Source organism: Mustela erminea, chromosome 3 (assembly GCF_009829155.1).
Source record: "Mustela erminea isolate mMusErm1 chromosome 3, mMusErm1.Pri, whole genome shotgun sequence".
Lineage (NCBI taxonomy): Eukaryota > Metazoa > Chordata > Mammalia > Carnivora > Mustelidae > Mustela > Mustela erminea.
In genome coordinates, this window is record NC_045616.1 from 94869334 (window position 1) to 94892903 (window position 23570).

At 35.9% G+C, this 23570-nt stretch overlaps 1 protein-coding gene across 1 annotated transcript in view; it reads left to right on the forward strand.

Annotated features, from left to right (window-relative positions):
* The window catches only part of RAPGEF6 (Rap guanine nucleotide exchange factor 6), a 196720-nt gene that overhangs the window by 60651 nt on the left and 112499 nt on the right, over positions 1 to 23570 (forward strand). The window contains 1 exon segment of the mRNA XM_032336811.1: positions 12229 to 12372. Coding sequence (XP_032192702.1) covers positions 12229 to 12372 — 144 coding nt within the window.

The following is a 23570-nucleotide window of genomic DNA, read 5'->3' on the forward strand; positions in this document are numbered from 1 at the left end:
TCAAATGTTTCAGGAAGGCTAAAAATAAAGCAGTAGACAGTGGTATACTAGACCAATGAAAATGAAAGTGGGACAGGTATGGTCATCTTAATACCAAAAGTAGAATTTAAACCAAAAACTCATGAACTGTGACATAGAAGGACGATTTTTTTTAGTGCTAAAACCTATAATTTACAGTGGAGGAGAACACATGAATATCTTCGCAGCTTATCATACAGAACCCTTCTATTTAAAACAGACACTCCAGGGGTGCCTGGGTGGCTCAGTGGGTTAAAGCCTCTGCTTTCAGCTCATGTCATGATCACAGGGTCCTGGGATTAAGCCCTGCATTGGGCTCTCTACTCAGCAGGGAGCCTGCTTCCCTTCCTCTCTCTCTGCCTGCCCCTCTGCCTACTTGTGATCTCTGTCAAATAAATAAATAAAATCTTGGGGCACCTGGGTGGCTCAGTGGGTTAAGCCTCTGCCTTCGGTTCAGGTCATGATCTCAGGGTCCTGGGATCAAGCCCCTCATGGGGCTCTCTGCTCGTCAGGGAGCCTGCTTCCTCCTCTCTCTCTGCCTGCTGCTCTGCCTACTTGTGATCTTTTTCTCTCTCAAGTAAGTAAGTAAAATCTTGAATAAGTAACTAAATAAAATCTTTAAAACAGACACTCCAGAGGATTCAGTGAGACTTAGAAATCTACTACTAGAGAATTTAATTCTTTGTTCTTAGTATAGAACAGGCGAAGTCAAGGAAAAAATGGGATAGAAGACCTGGACAACATAAACAGTAAGGTAATCTTAAGGAGATAAGTTGAATTCTACAACATGATGATAAACTGTATCAGGTGCCCATGCTGCATTAACAAAAAGTGTTCCTATATTTTTAAAAATTCATTAATATTTGTAAGTTAGATATAGTAATACTTTCTGATTACATGCAATGAAATTCTAAATTATAACAACAGAAAACTAATTGGTTCTTTTGCCTGAAAAATTTTAAACTTACCAAACATCTTTTTGTCAAAGGATAAATACATACTGAAATCACAGAATTGTGCAAAATAACAACAGTGAAAATACGCTATATAGCAGAATCCATGGAATATATAAAAAAAGTGTTCAGAAACCAGAGGGAAAACAGGCAGAAGGAAATTACTCAGAGGCGGTACAGATACCAGAGTTAACAAGTGCATATTTTGGAACATCTGATTAGTATTTCAAGGATTTAGTGGAGAATTTTAAAGGATTGGAATCTATAAAATGAAATAATGATTTCCAAATTCTACAACTAGAAACATCCTCAAATTTGACTGAAGAGCAAGTTAGGGAACTGAATGATAAGCCAGAAGAATGCAAACTGATGGAGAAAATATTCTAAAAATACATTTTGTAGTATATGACACAGATAATAGAAAAGATCTTAGGTAAGTGTAATAGGAATCCTGTAAGGAGAAGAAAGAAGTATTAGATAATGGTTTAGAATTTTCCAAAACATTAAAAAGAAATCAACTCACAAATTTGAGAACTCTCTAATCTCAAAGCAGGATAAATACAAAGAAACTTAAGCATAAGCACATTATAGTAAAACTATGGAAAACGAAAAACAAAGTTATAAAACCAGAGGGAAAAACACATTACTTTTAAACCACCACAACTTATAAAACACCCACTGACAGCAAAAACTGAAGCTTTGTTTGTTAAGTAAACAGTTTCCACACAAAACTGAAGAAAATTTTCAGCAATAGACAAGCACTCAGTTTACCAAGTGGGAGTTTTTAAGGCAAAAGGGAATCGCAGATGGAAACACAGATATGTGGAAAGAAATAAAGACATTGTAAAGCATTTAGATATATGTATATTGACTATAGAAACCAGTACGAGTAATAAAAGTGTCTTTTGTGCTTTAAAATATATGTAGAGGTAAACACATGACAAGTAAAAGGAGGTATGGAGTGAAAAATTCGTAAGATCTTTGCATTTTCTACAAAGTAGTAAATATACTAATAGTGGCTTCTTCTTTTTTTTTTTTTTTAAAGATTTTATTTATTTATTTATTTGACAGAGAGAAATTACAAGTAGATGGAGAGGCAGGCAGAGAGAGACAGAGGGAAGCAGGCTCCCCGCTGAGCAGAGAGCCCGATGCGGGACTCGATCCCAGCACCCTGAGATCATGACCTGAGCCGAAGGCAGCGGCTTAACCCACTGAGCCACCCAGGCGCCCCACTAATGGTGGCTTCTAATAAGCATGTATGTCCTCTAAGAATACAGCTTGGAATTAATAAGGGAAATGGAATAATGAAATGAAGGCACAGAAGAGAAGAAACATACTAGGAGGAGGAAAGAACATAAGATGATATTTCCTTTCTAGTGTATCAGAAATTACTTTAAATATAAACCAGTAAAGCGAATACCAGATTAAATTTTTTTTTTAAACACAATTACATGCCACTGAAAAAACAGCAGTGTAAATATAAGGTTTGAGAAGAAACTTGACTTCTTGGTCTTTTGGCTAAGATCAAGTCTGGAAGAACGGAAAGAACAGAAGTTGTGTCTTCTAAGTGATAATCAAAGGAGAGCTGGTTTGTCTCCAATTTTAAAAGTGTAATTTAGGACCAAAAAAAGTGTAATTTAAGGTGTGAACTATTATTTAATGTAAAAATAGTATTTCATCATGATAAATATGTATCACATTTAAACAGTCCTGGAATTTTATGTGCCTTATTATATAACTAAAAGATAGTCATTAGTAACATGGGAACTCAACAAATCCACAGTGACAGAGAGAGAAATTTAAACGTCCCTCTAAAAGTGAGAAAGCAAGCATAAGGAATCAGTAAGGATTTTGAGGATTTGAACCTGTGCCTAATAGTAGAACTCTATACCCATCAACAACAAATACGTGTACTTGGAAGCACACGTGGGATGTACTTCAGATGTGTGGGTGGCTCATTTGATTGTGCTCCAGACTCCTCATTTTGGCTCAGATCGTGATCTCAGGGTCCTGGAATCAAGCACCATGCCCTGGGCACTATGCTCAGAGCGGATTCTGCTTGAGGTCCTTTCCCTCTGCTCAACCCTCTGCTTGAGCATGCATGCTCTCTAAAATAAATAAATAGATTTAAAAATAATAAAAGTAGATGTTATATCTGGAACATAAGTCTTAATTTATGTTAATTCTTTCTTAAGAATTTAATTTTTGGTTTTGTTTTGGCTATAATGCAGTTAACTTAGAAACCAATTACAAAAACAAAATATAACTTGAAACTCAGGAGTATACTTTAAATCACTTGCCAAAGAATCACTATGAAAATGAGAAAATATTTTGAACAGAATGAAGAGGATATACCAAAATGTATGAAATTTGTCATGAGCCTTAGGTGAGTAGTTTAAGCATTAATGTTTTAGGAGAAAGGCTGACATTTGGTGAAGGTGAGTATCCACATTAAGAAATTAGAGAGCAGCAAACTATTTTTTCTAATTTAATTTTTTTTTCTAAGATTTATTTGTCAGAGAAAGAGCACAAACAGGTGAAGCTATAGGCAGAGGGAGAAGCAGGCTCCCCGCTGAGCAAGGAGCCCAATGTGGGACTCAATCCCAGGACCCTGGGATCATGACCTGAGCTGAAGTCAGCCTCTTAACTGACTGAGCCACCCAGGTATCCCAGAGAACAGCAGACTATATCTACAGAAATTAGAAACCAAGAAACAATGAAGATTAAAAAGTTGGTGGCATGTAAAGCATACTTAAAGAGGATGAAGAAAGGTAAAAGTTGATAATCACAATAGAGTAATAAATTTTATACTTCTTTGTCAAAGTAGTCAAGAACAAAACGTAACATAGCTTAATATCAGGAGTAAGAAAAGCATGGACTACTATGGAGCTTATGAAAATTCTGAAAACAGTAAAGGGTATTATTAAAAACTTAACTGAAATAAGCACGTGCATGTGTCATACACAGAAAATCTTAAGAATCCCTCTTCTAGAAAGAAAGTACATATGTAATAGACCTTTTCATTTAGAAATTTCCACTCACATCGTTTCATTGGTGAGTTTTTTTCCAACATTTAAATAAGAATCAAAAAGTCTTAGCAGGAAAGAGATTACATTCCCTTTTTATGCATCCAGTTTATTTTTATTGATATATAAGTGACGTAATCTTTGAGAGCCTAGTTTAATTGTGGTGGCAAAACCTGACGAGTTACATTATAGAAAGGCAATGTTACAGATTAATTTTGTTTTTTTAATTCGTTGGAGAGAGAGCCAGCAAGAGCAGGAGTGGAGTGGGAGTGGTGTCAGAGTGAGAGGGAGATGGAGACTCTCCACTAACCAGGGAGCCCAACTTGTGGCTTGAGCCCAGGACCCTGGTATCCTGATCTGAGCCCAAGGCAGAGGCTTCACTGGCTGAGTCACCTGGTGCTCCCAGGTTAGGATTTTTTTTTTTTTTAATTTTATTTATTTATTTGACAGAGAGTGAGAGAGAGCACAAGCAGGCAGAGCAGCAGGCAGAGGGAGAGGGAGAAGCAGGCACCCTGCCAAGCAAGGAGCCCGACATGGGGTTTGATCCTAGGACCCTGGGATCATGACCTGAGCCGAAGGCAATTGCCTAACCAACTGAGCTACCCAGGCACCCCAGGTTAGGATTTTTTAAATTAAAAATCATAAAATGCTAGGAAATCAAATTCCAGTGAAGTGATATACCAAGAGGATAAAATGTCGTGATTGTTGAATTTATTCCCAGAGTTGCAGGGTTGATTTAATTCAGGCAGTACATCGTTTTACTGCATTTTGCTTTATTGTGCTTCATGGATACTGTTGTGGCAATCTTTGGTGAGGGGTCTGTTGGTGCCATTTTTTTTTTAAACACTGTTTGCTCACCTGTATCATTTGTCACTGCTTGGTAATTTTTGCAGTATTTCAGATTTTCATTATTTAATTGTTACAGTGATTCCTGATCAGTGATTACAACTCGATAAAAGCTCAGATGATGGTTAGCATTTTTTAGCAATAAAGTATTTTTTTAATGTATGTTCTTTGCTTTTTTGTACATACTGCTATTGTACACTTGATAGACAACAGTGTTTTGTAAACATAAGCTATGCATTGGGAAACAAGGAGTTCTATTTGATTCACTTCAGTGCAATATTTGCCTTATTAGAATGGCCTGGAACCAAACCTGTAGTATCTCTGAGGTATGCCTATATTTGAAAATCACTATGATTCACTATAGTAATATAATTAGAGTCACGTGATTGTCTGTATAGACACAGAAAAGGCAATTTGATAGTACCCAAAACCCATTCATGATTGTTGAAGTTTTAAGCAAACTAGGAAACGAAGGAAACTTTCATAATCTTGTAAAAGGCATCTGCATTAGCCCTACAGTAAACATTAAAAACATTACCTAGGCCTTTGGAAATGTGTAAGGGAAGCTCAGCATTTCCAAAGCCACAGGCTAAGAGGTCCTATAAAGTGCATTTAGGAAAGGTGACAAGGATAGATCCAAAAGATAACATAGAGGTGCCTGGGTAACTCAGTCCGTTGAGCTTCCTTGGCTTAGGTAGAGATCTCAGGGTGGCAGGATCAAGCCCAGCTTCAGCCTATGAGCTGAGTCGGCTTGAGATTCTCTTTCTCCCTCTCTTTCTGCCCCTCCCCCTGCTCTCATGCTCTCAAAATAACTGAACAAAAAAAAGCTTTAGAAACATGTATAATACAGATGAATGATTTGCTTGTAGGAAATAAAAAAAATACACATAATCTTTTAGAATTAAGTCATTTTAGCAAGGTCTCTGAATATTTATGTATAAAATATCAGTTGTATTTCTAGTTAGGACGAACAAGTAATTTAAAAATTAAATTCAGTGAACATACTACTTGTAAATATCAAAAAGTCCATGTATGTTAGAATAAATCTAATAAAAGTTGTAGGAAACATCAACACAGAAAACCGTAAATATATTTTGAGATCTTTAGCTCTAAATTGAGAGAGGGGTGCCTGGGTGGCTCAGTGGGTTAAGCATCTGGCTTCAGCTCAGGTCATGATCTCAGGGTCCTGGGGTCAAGCCCTTCATAGGGCTCCCTGCTCAATGGAGGAGTCTCCTTCTCCCTCTGTCTGCTGCTCCCCTTGTTTGCACACACTCTGTCTCTGTCTCTCTCTGACAAATAAAATCTTTAAAAAATAAATAAATAAAGCCATTACTAGTTCTTTGCGCCCTTAAGACTTACTTCATTAGAAATGCAAATTGCTAATACTGTGTATACTATGTATACTGTGTAGGTAAAGGAAAAAGCATTTGATATTACTCTAGATCCATTCATGTTTTTTGAAACTTTTAGCAAACTAAGAAAAAAAAAATTTATAACCTTATTAAAGGCATCTGCATTAACGGTACAATAAACATTGAAAACTCCTGGCTTTTGGGAATGTGTAAGGAAAGCTCAGCATTACCTAAATACCATCTTCTAGAAATAATATATCTCGGTGGAATTATAACAACTACCACTAGTAGTCTTATTTTTCGCACTAATGGTGACATTAAAGTTTTTGTTAATTTTTTGTTCGTGTATATGATTAGACAAACATACTACATGTGTGTGATGGTGTGTAATTATAATTATTATAATATGTACATAAATCATTAGGAAGCAAAACCATGTAATACCAGAATGTTGGTGGTAACATTGTTAAAGCTATTATGTATGTAGACGTACCATATATGTGTATTTTTACTTGTACTTTACAAATGTTTTACTGTTTTATGCAATCATTATATGCTCATATTTTATCATGTATTTACTGTTGGTTTACTTTTAATTTCTTCCATCTGAGACCTTTTTTGTAGAAGCATTTGTGTTGTATCTGAGGTACACCATTTAAAATATTCTTTAATATTTATTGGTAAACAGCTCAGCTGGGTGTATTTTTTTTCTTTTTTATTATGACTGAGACTATATTTTGTATCATTCTTTAGGATTGTTTTGCCACGAATGCAATTTGGGGAGGAGGATCCTTTTTTTTTTCTTAGCACATACATATTTTATAGTCAATATAGTCCACTGTTTCCTGGGATTTATTATTTTTTGATACTAATAAATTTTGTTATTTAAGTCTTGTTATTAAGTCTGTTAATAATAATAATAAATGTTATATATAACATAATAAATAATAAATGTTATATAAGTCTGTTATTAATCTAATCACCTTTCGTTTACATCACCAGTCTACATTTTCCTTGTGGCTGCATTAGAAGTCTTCTCTTTATCTTCACTATGTGAATTTATAGTTGTATTTTTGGATTTGTTGGACTGCTTCAAGTTTTTGTTTAATCAAAAAGTTTTATTTTTCCTTTGGATGTTACCTCATTCTTCTGTCATCTCATTCTTGAACTTTATATGTTAAATCTTTTCAGCCTGTCTATATCTTTTATGCTTGCTTGTTTTTCATCTCCTCTTGGCTTTGTGCTGAGTACTGTATAATTTTTTTGACTTTATTTTCTCTATTTATTAATTCTCTTTTTGGTTATATCTCCATATGGCATTTAATTCCTTTTCTTTATTCTTTTTCTTTTTCTTTTTCTTTTCCTTTCCTTTTCTTCTTCTTCTTCTTCTTCTTTTTTTTTTTTTTTTAATTCTTTTTTTCTTTCTCCTCTCTGTTGGTTTGGGTACTTTCTTTTGACCTGTGTTTTAAGTTCATTGATTCTTATTCACTTGCATCAAGTCTACTGATGAGTTTTTCAAAGGTATTTTTTGTCTTTGGTACTACGATTTTTGTTCTATGATTCTCATTTTACTCCCTCATATTTTCCTTATGTCTGGTGAAATTTTTCCTCTGTTTATGTTGTCCGCCTTTTCCACCTTTCTGCTGCCTTTTCTGTATGTAGTTTTAAATTCTCTGATACTTGAAGCATCTGGATCACATCTGATATTGGTGGATTGCTCTGTTGGTTGTTTTTTGTTTTTTGGCAGTGGATTGTTTTTTTTTTTGTTTGTTTTTACTGTTTGTTTTTTACCCTTTCTATTTTTATGTGAGTCATTATTTTGGATTTAATGATACCTACTGTGTGTAGGGCAGTAGAGAATGAGTATAGTGTTTAGGCCTGGAGCTGAACACACCTCTTCTGCTAGAGTTGAGCTAGGTTTGCATTGTTTTGTTACTGTGGTTACCGTTAGTGCTCCAGTTCTTTCAAATTTCTGTTTTCCTTTGTCCTCAGGGTTGGGATTGGTTTGTTGAGAGGTTTTTTTTTTTTTTTTTTTTTTTTTTTTTTTAAAGATTTTATTTATTTATTTGACAGAGAGAAATTACAAGTACACTGAGAGGCAGGCAGAGAGAGAGAGAGAAGGAAGCAGGCTCCCTGCTGAGCAGAGCCCGATACGGGACTCGATCCCAGGACCCTGAGATCATGACCTGAGCCGAAGGCAGCGGCTTAACCCACTGAGCCACCCAGGCGCCCCTGTTGAGAGGTTTTTCTGAGTCTTCTTGTTCCATCCCCATTGTAGGCTGCCTTTCTGCTCTTGTGTTTCATACAGGATTTCTCTATACTTTCTTGTCCTTTTTCTAAATGTAGACTGCATTTGCTTATTACAGATTGTTTGCTAGCCTGGTATTGGGGAGGAAGGGCACTTGGGTTTGTTGTGGGTTTGGGGGGCCTGGTCAATCCTTACCTATTTAGTGCTATTTATAATCTCTGGCTTGTTTTCAAGTTTCTTTTTGTTTGAAAGGTTTTTTTTTTATTATTATAACTATATTTTCTAATACTTAAAATACATTGGAATATTTGCAAGTGTGAGTCTCTTGTCCCTTTTCTGGCCATTATTACTCATTATGTCTGTCATTTATTCACGTTTCATTTTTGTTGTAGTTGGGGGTCTTTTTCCTTCTTTTTTTGGAGGGGGAAGGTATGTTTATCTGGGAAGCCATATATCTTGAACAGTAGGTGTGGTAGGTGTGGGAGTTCTTTGAGGTTTGGGTTAAAAAGTCTTGCAAAGAGGTTTCAGATTTGTTCTTGTCAGTTACATATGTACATTATAAATCCTGAGTATCTTTAAATTTACTTACGTGCTTAAGGTATTACAAATTCAAACTAATGACCTGCATGAGGGATAGCTTATGTTTTAAATTCTTAGGAAAAATGTTTTTGGTCTGTTTGGTTGGTTGCTTTTTACCCCTTTTCCTCCCAGTGTCAAGCAAGTTTTCTTCCTGTCTTCTTCTACAGGATAGGCTTATACTTCTGTATCCTCACAGTGTGGATTCAGCTAGTTAAGTTGAGCTTACAAGCAAGTCTCCTTGGATTGCCATGTTTGATGGATTCTCTATTGTCTTTCTCACTCCCTACAACCGTCAAAATGGAGGGGCTAATCTCTAGGGTTGGGAAATTTTCTGTTTTCTGGTAGATCAGGAGCTTCATTGGTAGCCTATCTCTTGGTATTTTTATTTTCACTTCAGTCTTGGTCTTTGAATTTGTTACTTTAGTGACATGAGGTATGCATGTGTAGTTCTGTTTGGTTTTTAATTTCATATTTCAGTTGTACTTGGCAGGTTTGTTAAGGGTACTTAATCCTTCATACATTGTTTAATCTTTATTTTCATTTGGTACTGTCCTTAAAATTTTGAGACTTAGAAACTCCTTTTCCTTGACTTAATTTACTATTATATTTTGGAAAGCCTTTATTAGCTCTGCTTTTGAGCAATAAATTGTAGATACTAGAAAATTTAAGGATTATATGATACTGAAATTTTATCTCATGTGGATAATATAATTCATCCATTGGGATAGGGCAGTATGAAGGAAATGAATTTTAGTAGTCACACTTGGATTTTGAGTCCTTACCCACTTGTATGTATTACTTAAGTTTTATGTTACTCTGTATGATTATTGAAACAGAGTAGCTATGTGATAGTAGTATTGTGAGCCTTAAGTGTTAACTTACACTGTCTGGTACACGCTCTGGTGTAGTGATGGAGTAAATACTGTGATTCTCTCACCATTTTTTAGAAAGCAGACTAAATCTCAAGGAGGTAGCATGTATTGCTACCTATTCACAATTTTATATTTGTTGAGGTGGAAGTTGTTCCCATGTCTCTTCTGGATTTTACCTTTCAGAAGAGTAGTAGTAACTTACTCTGCATACCCTTATATTTCTGGAGTCCTTTACATGTATTTCCAAGGACCTATCATGTATGGGGAGAAGAGAGAATCTAATGTATTGTCCGCCCATTTTTGCAAACTTTTGGAATGTTAAATGAATAAAGATTAATATATAATGCAGTTTCTGTCTTAAGGAATTTGTTAAATTGTTAATGATATGGGCTTATATACTAATTGCAGTTGATGAAGGGGTAGAAACTTCCTGGGGCAGAGGAGGGGGGGGTCATGAAGTATGGGAAGGATGCCACCATGTTGGCAAAGGAGGATTGGGCTTTGTGGCAGTAGCAACAGCAGCATATACAAAGGCCTGAAGGCAGTGGAGAGCATGGCCTATTTATAAGAAGTCTAGATTGTGTACACAAAGTAGTTGTGGTCTGAGGACAGGAATGTCTTTTGCGGTTATAGAAGAGATGCTAATTGAGACATGTCTTAAATGAACAGTGGTTCAGCAAGTGAAGATAGATGTGTAGGATAATACAAAGTTACTTAGTAAAATGTAATTCACTTTATTATAGGAACCCACTAATAGTCCTATTCACTTGGCCACTACTTATTCTTGAACTCTTGTACCACTCATACCTGAAACAGACAGACATCAACTCTGAGAAATCTTCGGGAAATTTTGTGAGCTTTTATGTGACAGGTTTTTTTGTGTGTGTTGAGGTAGGGGGGAGGATAAGGGAATAGTTTTTCCAGGCTTACCTTTATAACATACAGTAATAAATTTGGAGGATGGGTCATATGTGGCTTTGAACATCACAAATAATTGTTTAAAATTCAGTCAGTAACTGTTAGTGGTCTGTTGTAGCATTTTAAACAGGAAATGTGATAAAGTGTTGATTTTTACGTAGGCAATTTATTTGATGATATAGGATGGAGTTGGAGAGGAATGTGTCTGAAGCAATAGCATCACCTCTTCGTATAGTTCAGGACTGAAGTGATTAAGATTTGAGTAAGGAATGATGGGAATGAAAGGGCAATATGAGAGGACTTTATAAAAAAAAGGATTGACAAGTTCTGAGAAGTGGTTGAAGATTTGAAAAACAAGCAGCAGAATTAGGGATGGGATATTCATGAAATTTCATACTTGGGTAACTGGGAATTTTTGATATTAGCCAAGGGTAGGACATTTGAAGGAAGACTTGGAGAAAAATAATGTTTATGTGATGGGATGTTAATTATATGTTATACTGTAGAACATCAATATACCTTTTTATAAATAAATTTTAAAAGTATGGCTTCATCTGTGATTGGACAGGCAATGTAATCTTGTATCAATACCATAAATGTTGGAGACAGACCTACAGTCCAACTCAACTTTAATAATAAGGATCACTATGTGAGAGAGGAAAGTAATCTCTTAGGATTTTGCTTTGCTCATCCGTAAGCTACATATTGCTTACAGGACTGCTGTGTGAACTAAATAGTATCATGTTTATGCATGCTGGCCCATTTTAGCCCTCAGTTAATGTTAGTTTTCACTTCTTTATTAAAAGATGTCAGCTTTGGGGTACCTGGCTGGCTTAGTCAGTGGAGTGAACAACCTTGATCTAAGGGTGTGAGTTTGAACCCCATATTGGATGTAGAAATTACTCAAAAACAGAATCTTCAAAAAAAAAAAAAAAAAAAAAAGGAAGCCAGCCTTACTCTATTGTCATAAATGAAGATGGACACCAACGAATAATGCATAAGACGTTTTTGTTTTGCTGTTGAGCATTTCACTGAAATCATAGCTATGATTATTGGCAAAATAAAATACATGTATAATCATGCAGCTTCTAATTGGACTAACTCAGAAGTGGTAATTAATTATTCAATGTGTAGGTGTAGTTAACAGCCTTTGCTTCTGGTAAGTGCCTTTTTTAGAACGCATATGTTTATGTGAGCAAGACAGACTATTTCCTGGAAGGAAACTGTGGTCTTGAGATCTTAATAATGTCACCTTTAATCTTGAACTCATGAGTGTTGTCCTACACAGATTATTTTCTTGAAGCAGTTCCTTGCAAGAAGTAAATGAATCCTCCTTTGAGCCTGTTAAGACTCCACAGACTGTCAGTAATATGGAAAAATTGGATATTTAATCAGGAATATGAACGTGTGTTTCAGGTGGAGAATTCCAAAGATAATGAAGATAGTATTCTACAAAGAGAAATACCTGCCCGACAATCTCGACGAAGGTTTCGGAAAATTAATTATAAAGGAGAGCGTCAAACTATTACTGATGATGTGGACATTAACAGCTATCTTTCTGTGAGTATATTTAGGGAACAGTTCATGGCTCTCCCTTAATTTTTATATATGGTATCTAATTTACATGTATTTTTGGTAATATCAACACTTAAGGTTCAACATAAAATTTTAGAGCAGGTAAGTATATATAATTTTTAAAAAATATTTATGCTCAGTTGATTTTGGTAGAAATGCTCTTACCAGGGGCGCCTGGGTGGCTCAGTGAGTTAAGCCTCTGTCTTTAGCTCGGGTCATGATCTCGGAGTCATGGGATCAAGCCCTACATCAGGCTCTCTGCTCAGCAGGGAGCCTGCTTCTTCCTCTGTCTCTTTCTCTGCCTGTCTCTCTGCCTGCTTGTGATCTCTGTCTGTCAAATAAATAAAGAAAAATCTTTAAAAAAGAAAAATAAGGAAAGAAATGCTCTTGCCAGTGGAAGTTTTGTTTTTGCTTTGGTTTTTGTTCAAATCATGTAAAAAAAATTCTTACTGTATCGTTTTAGACCTTCTTTGTGGATTTTCTTGCCTTTTTGTTATCTAGTGGAATATGAAAGAGTTCTGAGAACTCAGATAATAGACTCATTGGGAGCTTTTTTCCTGATATTCTGTAAGGCGTACAAAAGAAAAATATATCAAATTTTCTCTTGTCTTATGGGAGAAATACAGATACTGTGTGTTAGTGCAGAAATGTGGGCAAGTGTTAGTGATATGTTTTTACATACAAATATTGAAGAAGCAGCAGCAGCAGTAGCAGATGAAATAATTAGCTTTTGTAACACTAGAAGAAACAGAAGCTGTTTCTCCAGAAATCTTCAGTTTTGTAATTGCAGAGAACTTCATTTTAAACTAAAAAATATTTGAATTAGTAGAAAGGATAGGGGCACCTGGGTGGCACAATCATTTAAACGTCTGCCTTCATCTCAGGTCATGATCTTAGGGTCCTGGGGTTGACCCCCCATGTCAGGCTCCCTGCTTGGAGGGGAGTCTACTTCTCCCTCTCCCACTGTTCCTCTTCCTTGCTTGTGCTCTCTCTCTCAAATAAATAAATTCTTAAAAAAAAGAAAGTAAGGATAATCTAAGAAAGAATAAATCCAGGGGTATTTTATCAGTTTCAAAGAACTCATGATCCCTCCCAAAATATAAAAATAGTTTAGAGATTGATTGCAACAAAATTCCCAAGGTTATGTTTAATTCATTTGGTTGTCAAAACAGAACGTCCTCCTTCCATGTTAGGAGGAACGCTTATTTAAGGAATTGTGTATAGTGGAGTAAATGTTAAATTTAAGGCAGCTCTAAGGATTTAGTGACATTTGCCTTATGTTTTTGGTTCCATACATTCTAACACCAAAGAGTAATGTGAAATAGTCCCCTAGGTTTTTTTGCTGCATCCAGAGGCACATAAAGTTCATTTCCTGATCTTACTATGTAATAATTTCTTTTTATGTAATAAATTTCCCTATAATGAATAAATTTCAGCTAACATGTTTGCATTATTATACAAGTAATATGTGTCTGTTTTGGTAAAATTATGCATTGACTTGTCATACTACCCAGTTATGTAACCATTCATGACATTTTTTGTATTCTTGGATAAAGGGGCTTTTTTTCCACATAGAGTTAACAAATGTAAGCTTTTTGGCTTTTTAAAATTTAAATATATGAAAACTCTTTAAAATTTACGCGTATAATGTGAACATCTTTCAGTGGTTTAGAAAATTTTTTTTTACATTATTCTCAAGAGTATCATGGCATTCCATTATAATAATTACCATAATTTATTTATCTACTTCCCAATATTTGGTCATTTCGATTTTTTTAGTTTTTATTTTTTTAAAATAAGGTTCTAATTATCTTTCGTGCTTACGTGTATCTGTATGTCAGTTTCTTTAGAAAAATGCTGAGAAGTAGAATTACTGTCTTTAATTGTATTATTTGGTTTTCCTTATATGAGCTAGACTGCATAGTTTGTGTGTGTGTTTTGATCACTTACTCCAGTCTCAGCTCTAGTGTGTTCTTAGATTTTTTGGCATCATGTCTTGAAGCCCAGGCAAATTCTGTATTTTCTCTAGGTAGCTGTGGCTTACACTCCTGAGTCATGTACTTGTAACTCCCATGCGTGCTAAATGTTGTTCTCCTGGGGATAAGTTGGTTTCCTGTGTAGACCAGAAATAGCGACAGGCACACTGCTTGAGATGCTGTCCATTTGATGACTCTGAGTAAAGTGTGGCATTGTTGCATTTAAAGGGTTATATAGCTAGTATATTTATAATACTTAACCTATTAAGTACTGTCAGAAGTTTGGCAGAGGGGAGAACTAAGTTTACTCAGGGTAGTTACTAACTATGAGATGGTGTTGGAAAAGGATTTTTGGTCATGTTAGGTAAATTTGCTATTTCTTGAAATAATAGTTTCTGTTTGCCTTTTTTTCCCCCCTAAAATAGATATATTTCAGGCAACTTGGAAAAGGTTTTACGAGGTTTTCATTTATTATTCATTAATGTCACCCATATGTAAAACCTGTGTCTGTCCAAATACCTACATACTGATCATTGGTCTGGATAAAGGAGGTTGTGCATCAAAAATTTAATTAGTATTTATGAAAACATCCAGAAGAAAATTGGCTTTATGACTACTCGAGGATCTTTCAGTTCTTTTTTTTCTACTCTCAGCAATTCAGAGAGAAAGATCAAAAGGAATCATTTTTTCTTGTAGACAGTAATGCAGATTTGACAGTTTCTTTTTTCAGTTGCTCACCATCATCAACTTTTCCTTGCTAAAATGCTGAAGGTCAGAAATTCTTAAAGTTGTACAGCATTTTTTGTTACTGTTATCTTTGTCATAAGTATTATTAGTATACAACCTGTACGTAGAAGTTTATGTGTACTAAAGACTTTGCATGTTTTATTCTCTAATTGAATGCTTAGAATGATTGAAAAAGATTGTTTATTTTTATGAATGATTGTTGCAGTTTTGTCATACATTGCTTTATACAAAGATGAGACCCATGCTTTTAATGTGAAAGTGAAAGGGTTTTTTTCTTAATGTTAAAAAGAGCACTTCTATAACTGTAACATTTTTGAAACTCCTTAGGGTATTGCTCTCAGAGTTTTTAACAAATTTACATATTTTTTAATATTCTCAGTGAGAATATTCTAGATATTTGAGGAAGGTGTATTTCATATTTAGAAATAGCAGAAAGGTGATTGGAGTAATATTCAGTGAGAGTAAGATGGGGAATTATGCCAGCTGAAAATAGTCTAGCATTTACATGAGCCATCTGTCTTGAATTCTTCCTACTCACTGTATGGTTAGGGAGTTTCATCTAAACTCTTTGTGCTTTGGTTGCTGTACCTCAAAAAATTAGAATGGTAGTATTGGGTGTGCCTCTTTTAAGGGGTGGTTGCTAAAGAACATGGAACATGTTTGCACACTCGTAGTCTAATCAGTCAGTAATATCTGTAGATGCTTCTTCTTAAATGTTTCAAGATTTACACTCTGCTCTTACTTTCCCCATGTCATTGCCTTAGTGTTCACTGCCTTTCTTTTTAGAACTGTTGTAATAGCATTGGGGCGCCTGGGTGGCTCAGTTGATTAAAACATCCAACTCTTGATTTCCGCTGGGCCCGGAGATTGAGCTCATGTGCTCACTGGGGAGTCCGCTTAGGATTGTTTCGCTCTTCCTTTGCCCCTCCCCCTGCTTGCACTTGCTCTTTATCTCTAAAATCAATAAATGAAATTTTAAAAGGAAAAAAAAAAACAAAACCTGTCGCAATAGCATCTCCTATAATCCCCGGCCCATTATCACTGTAAAAGCAGTATTCCTTCATTTTAAGAAATGTGGAAATTTTTTTTTCTAAATTGGGAAGTGTCTCATAAGCTCTTCATTAAAAGACATCTGGTTAATCACTTTCTTTTATTTCAGGATTTATTTTCTCCTTTCTCTCCGATAACCCTATGCTAGCCCTATTCTTTATCTCTTCCTTTATCCCATCCCACCAACTAGTCCATCCGTTTTACTTCTTTCAGTTCTAAATGAAGCTCTGTTGCTTCTTTTAAACTCTTAAATCTTTTCATAGCCCACTACCATCTACCGAAGAAATTCAGAGAGCTAATGTATGAGGACCTTCATAGTCTAGACTAGTTCTCTCTTTTTTTTTTTTTTAAGATTTTATTTATTTATTTGACAGAGATGACAAACAGGCAGAGAGGCAGGCAGAGAGGGAGGGGGTTAGCAGGCTCCCCGCTGAGCAGAGAGCCGGACTCAGGGCTTGATCCCAGGACCCTGGGATCACGACCTGAGCCAAAGGCAGAGGCCTTAACCCACGGAGCCACCCAGGCGCCCCTAGACTAGTTCTCTTTAATAGAACTTTTAACAATGATAGAAATATTTTATATCTGTTTCCAGATTGGTGGTAGTTACTAGCCACAAGTGGCTATTGAGCACTTACGATGTGGCTGGTATGACTGTGGATTTTAATTTTGCATTTTAATTTCAAATAATTGACATGTAAGTGACTACATGTGGCTAGCAGTGACCAGATTGGACAGCAAGGTCTGGACTTTGTCCACCTCTCCAGCTTTATCTTTTCTTTTTTTTGTACACATTCACTACTTTTTAGTCATGCTGAACAAATTTGGTGACCCTTGAAGGAACCATATTTTTAGTTATTTTCAGCTGTTTTGAGATAGAATTTACATATAACACTATGTAAGTTTAAAGTGATTTGATATACATATTATATTGTAAGATGGTTACTGTATATGTGTATACACTAAGGTATATGTGTATGTGTGGGTGAGAAATACATACATATGTGTATGTACTGAGGGGTGAGAAACCTGCTTGTATACATCTTTTACATCTGCTGTTCCTTTTACTTAAAATGCTATTTTATTCTTTGTCTTCTTGGCACAAAGTCATCCTCAAGACTCAATTCTGTATCATTTCGTGGGAGGCCTCCATGATTTTCCATTGGAAAGGGTTAGGTATACATCTCTGCTTTCCCACAGTATTCCATGTTTATACTTATGACCATTATTAGACTACACTGTAATGGTTTCTTCAGAATATACTTGCCTAATGGGAACCATCGTCTTTGTACCCTCCATGCTGGTTGTCTCTCAAGGAAAATAAGAGTGCCTCTTCTTGCATCAGCTTTTAGCCTGTTTAGATTCCTCTGTAACTTTGGGTACATTGTGTAACCTTCTTACATCTCTTTTGATTAATAACCTATAAATTTGTGAAAGGATTAAATGAGATTTTTTTACAGAAAGTTCTGCGTTGTGTTTGGGGCTCTAAAAACCATTTAATATGTCAACAGCTTCTCTTCCTGTTGTTGTTACTGTAAATACTCAGTATTTGTTGTTTCTTATAAAATAATTTTCTTATTTATCTGTTCTATACCTGAATATAAAATGTGTTTACCAAAATATTTAAGTATATTAATAGAATAAAAAAACAAGTAAGCTAAAGAATTAGAACAAAGGGAAAGTAAAAGCAGGAGAAAGAAAATCAAGCTGGCTTGAAATTAGGACAACTAAGATTCAGCCTACCACTGCTCCCATCCCCACCCAATTTTTTTATAGTGTTTATTCACAGTAGCTCTCTTAAAATATGGTATTTTCTTTGTCCAACCTTAAAAGACAAGGTGGTAACTAAATGTATATGAAAGTCACTGAAGTTGCTTTACTGTATACAACCACTGGCTAAAATCCAGTGAAATGATGGCAGGGGTGTCTGCCAAAAACTGATGACTGGTTTTGGAATGACTGATTTGAAGGTCTTTCTGACAGTAGTTAGCAAGGCCCAGTAGGTTAGCCCATATGTCTTAAAATGTAGATTACAAAACAGTCCCTAGGACATGGGAAGAAAATAGAGTTTATATTTATATGTAGTATTATCCTTTTAAATTTCTGGGGATTTGTATATATTTCATAACTTTTTGCTGGGGATATGTGCATTTATTAATAAGTTATATATGTCAGGGGCGCCTTGGTGGCTCAGTAGGTTTAAAGCCTCTGCCTTCTGCTCAGGTCATGATTCCAGGATCCTGGGATGGAGCCCCGCATCAGGCTCTCTGTTCAGCAGGGAGCCTGCTTCCCTTCCTCTCTCTCTGCTTGCTTCTCTGCCTACTTGTGATCTCTGTCTGTCAAATAAATAAATAAAATCTTTTTAAAAAATAAGTTACATATGTCAGAAATGTATCTCAAAATTTTTTTATTTTAAAAAGTTTCAAGATTAGGTTGTTTTTAAATTTCTTCCTCATTTGGCACCAGTTTATCTTTTTAGCTTTCTGGTTCCATTATTTTGCTGGAGGTCCCTTCCTTTGGTCTTGTTCTCCCCCTGGAAGGTTTTTGGAGGCTCTTTTACCTAAGATAATTCTTTAAGGAATCAGTTTGAATTTTAACATTTGCACCTTCTATCCAGAATGGCCTCCTACTGTGTCCTCTTGAGAAGTCCTGCTCAGCTCCCAGGGCTTCATTCATTGATTGCTCTCTTTGGAGACATCTTTCTTAACATTTCCTGTTCATAGAGTGGACTTCTCATTGGTCCCATAGGATGTGGGACTTACATGCAGTGTGCTCATAGAATTCGGCTATGTTCCAAAAGTTGATTGCTATGTTTTAAACAGCCTATTATGGTAAACATTTTTCAAATGTAATGATTTGAATTTTTAATGTTGTTATATACATGAAGTTAAATGGAAAAATTAAGGCAGAACCAAAAAGGAAGAAGTATTTTGGTTTCACCAAGAACAGGCACCAAGTATGCCTTTATGCATCTTGAAATCAATCACCATAATATCAGAGAACATTCTTGCTCATTTTTTTTTAAAGATTTTATTTATTTTATTTGACAGACAGAGTTCACAAGCAGGCAGAGAGGCAGGCAGAGAGACAGAGAGGGGGAAGTAGGCTCCCTGCCAAGCAGAAAGCCTGATGCGGGACTCCATCCCAGGACCCTGAGATCATGACCTGAGCTGAAGACAGAGGCTTAATCCACTGAGCCAGCTAGGCATCCCCACTCATGCTCATTTTGTGGAAACATTATTGACCCAAATATAAACAAGGACATTCTTCAAAGGTCTGAAAAAGTTTCTTGGTGTTTAGGTGCTTCACTTATAAATAGTGGTTTTTTGTTTTTTGTTTTTTGTTTTAAGATTTATTTATTTATTTGACAGAGAGAGATCACCAGTAGGCAGAGAGGCAGGCAGAGAGTGCGGGGGGAAGCAGGCTCCCCGTGGAGCAGAGAGCCCGATGTGGGGCTTAATCCCAGGACCCTGAGATCATGACCTGAGCCGAAGGCAGAGGCGTAACCCACGAGTCACCCCGGCACCCCTGGGTACTTCATTTATGAAATTACAGTCCTTTTTATTGATTTCTCTTTTCTAATACTGTGTTTTTAAATAACAAACAGTAAAGGAGTTTGGTGTGCATGTTACCTTCTCTTAACTAGATCCGAAGTTCCACAATAGACCATATCATAATTTTTTCTTTCTTTTCCCCGATACTGCTTATGGAGCTTTTTACATTCTCAGGCACAGCATAAGCCACTAGCCTTGTTTTTCTCTTTGTCCATCATAGCACCTGCATATAGTGGAGCCATCAAACTCTTTCCAAAAGGACACCTAGAAAAAGGATTTCATGACAACATCATGGGTCATGGTCTTAAATTTAGAGGGCTTTCTTTTACTCATCTTTCTTTATATGTTTTTTCTACCCAGTCCATTGTTCCGGAAAGTATGGCAGGTTGTAGGCATGGTACGGTACTCTAGAATCTACGGTTTGATTTTAGGCAGACATATTACAGTTAATCAGTCAGCTCCCTCTGATGGCACCTTACATTCCCTGCTCTCCTGCAGTTTTGTTTGGATTCAGAGCATAGTTGGCAAGATTAAGGCATAATTGTCAGTACAGTTGATTATTAGGATCAGATTATTTAACCACCTTTATGTTGGTACACCAGATAATGTCTATATTCTTCGACTTGGCCATGCATGTTTTGGTTTTTTTTTTTTTTTTTTTTTTTTTTAGCAGAGTGTGTGTTGCTTTGATGGAGTCTGTGTGTCTTATTGATCAAGCCATTCCTGTGGTGAGAAATTAGGATCCTGCCCCCTGATAAGCTCATCAGAAATTAGAGGACTTTGGTCTAATCCTGCATGTGATTGCTGAAATCTCCTCTTTGATGAGGATGTCTTAGTCTGTTGAGGCTGCTGTAACAAAATACCACAGACTGAGTGGCTCATAAATAACACATTTGTTTCTCACAATTCTGGAGGCAGGAATTTTACGGTGAGGGTCTAGGCATGTTTGGGTTCTTCTGTATGCTCCCTGAGCTTACAGACTGCTGACCTGTCTGCTCACATGATGGAAATGGTGAGGGAGCTTTGTGAGGCCTCTGTTATAAGGGTATCAGAGTGCCCTATTTTTTATGGTGCTTTGCATCTTAATAACAGAAGAGGACTTTTCTCAATTTATTCTTGATTGTTTAGCATCTCCTAGGAGAATTTTGCTTCCCATTTGCCTTCTGGGAAATAATACAGAATTCTTGATAGGAAGTTCTTATACCTACTTACAGGGTCATGAGTCCGCAAATAGAGAAAAAGCAAAGGGATGGTAATGTAATCAAACTAAGTTAGGACAAATGGCTGCCTCGAGCAGGTTTTTTTGTTTTTTTTTTTAAGATTTTTAAATTTTATTTATTTATTTGACAGAGAGAGATCACAAGTAGACAGAGAGGCAGGCAGAGAGAGAGAGAGAGAGAAGCACACTCCCTGCTGAGCAGAGAGCCCGATGCGGGGCTCGATCCCAGGACTGTGAGATCATGACCTGAGCTGAAGGCAGCGGCTTAATCCACTGAGCCACCCAGGCGCCCCAGATTTTTTTTTTTTTAATTTGTGAAGAAAATGCTCATTGTAGAAATGTAAAAACATAGAAGAATGTTAAGAAAGAAACTTGCTGTCATCCTCAACCCAGAGATAGCTAGTGTTACTAGTGATTTGGAAAAGTATCTTGATTAATTTAGCTCTTCTAATTTAGATAATGCTGGATATTTATAAATTCTGTTCTCTACTTCTTAGGTTATTAAGTTTTTCCTAAAACATTATTTTTAATAGTAATATTATGTTTTATGAGTATAAGAAAGTACTCTCACGAGGCTTCTGCTTTTTGTCCCTTTAATGGACAACTTTATGAATAAATGGACTCTGATTTTGTTGTTAGGATTAACTTGTGAAAGTTAAGCTACTGGATTAAGGATATAAAAATTATTTTTATAGCTCTGTATAAGTATTGATAGCTTAATCATTTCAAGAAATTATCATTCACTTTTTTTTTTTTACTTCATGAATGTTGGGAGCTCAAGGAGGGCAGGGCATGCTGCTCTGGATCTGCCCAGGGAACCAGAATTGGAGAAATTTTTTAACGTACTTGAAACACTTTATACAATAATTGCTACTGGAAGCTCTTTTGAAGTTTTTCTGAGGCAACTCTGTTATTAATGTATACCAGTGGTCCAAGGTATGGATTTTTAAGAGCATTCCAATTGGAAAGTAATAACTCCTGAGACACAGCAAACAGATAAATGCTGAATGTTTTTGCCATTTTGTTTGATTTGTTATCTGTTTAGAAACTATGCTGAACTCAGCATTTGGCTTTCATAATACTAGAAAAGGCAGTATTAAAATTAGAGAAGTGAAAAAAAAATTAGAGAAGTGATTTAAAGTTGGTCTCAAATATATTCTGGGATTCTGGAGATGGAGACCGTATTCTCAACAGTTCAATCATTAAAATGACATTTGTTTTTCCAGTTATGTTTATATGTAGCTCTATTTTAATTACTGGGTAGACCCCATTTTTTGGAAGAAAATAATACAACTTATATTAGCTTTGCTTGGTAGCACACTTGACTGATTACAGGTAGAACATGTTCTTTATTTGCCTGTATGTGAGTCAATGAGTAAAAAAATACTTCCTACAACTGCACAGTTTGGGGGAAAGTGGAAGCATGGTGTGCCTTTTTATTGTTCCTTCGGTTTCACTGTTTCTAATTATAGAAGCTTACATCACCTTAGTTGATGATGAAGGCTTCCCTCTCCTTTGCTTTTTCTTCCTGGATCACTCCCTAAGGAAGGATCATATTTCATAGTGCCTATGTGTCCTGCTGGTAGCTTTAGCAGGGTTTTTAGCAGCATGGTGCTGACCATTTAGTGGTCATAGCTGATAGTGTGTTGAAGCGCACTTTTTCTTAATAGGAGGAGAATGTTGATGCTCTGGCTTCCCTTTTTTCAGAAAGGCTGAGCGATAGATAGATAGAATGCACTTTGAAAAGAGGAATTCCTGAGGGGCACCAGTAATTAGAATTAATCGTGTCTGATAATTTAATGAGGATTCATTTCAAATATTAAAGTTAAGCAAGGGGTGAGGAAGAGGTGGAAAAGCTTGATATGATCCTTTACAAGGGCTTGGATGTTACCTCTCTGACATTATGGTAACGGGTCATTCATTCTTCTAAAGGATTAAAGTGTTTTTACTATATAAATCAGCACACTTAATTTATATTGAAGACCAAATGCTTACAACTAAAATAGAGGAACGAGGGGCCTCTTTATTTTGTGGTAGTACATAATTTTTCTTTGTTCTTTACCTGCTTTTGAATTTGGTTTCTCCCAAGTTATAATTACAGTTTTCACTGTGCAGATGGGGAATAAACAATATGACCTTGCCTGAGATTACTATAAATCTGGTTTTTGTTATTGTCAGTTTGTTTTTATAATGTCAAGAATGTATATCCTCTGATAATTTTATCTTTGATGACCTCCCCCCCCTTTTCAGTGTTGTTTACTAAGTAAGAAATATATGTATAGTTTAGTAACTGTCAGAACCTCATTTTTGGCTTTCCATGCAATATTTCTGATGTTTTCATTTGTATTTTTGTTTAGAGGCAGTATATTACAGTCAACATATTTTAATTATTAGCTACATAGCATTTACATTTTTATAAATATATTTGTAATGGTTTGAAGCTTTGCAAAACCAATGTATGTCGATTGCTTTCTTTTATGGTGGTGCGGCAGACCCTTCTGAAGCCAAAGATTTAATCTCATGTGGCTTAACATCATGATGTTTCATATACAGGGGAAATGTATTCTTAAATGGCTATTCTGTGGTGATGGTTCCTAGATAATGTGTAGATCAGGGCACTCTCCCTTGCTGCGTTTACTT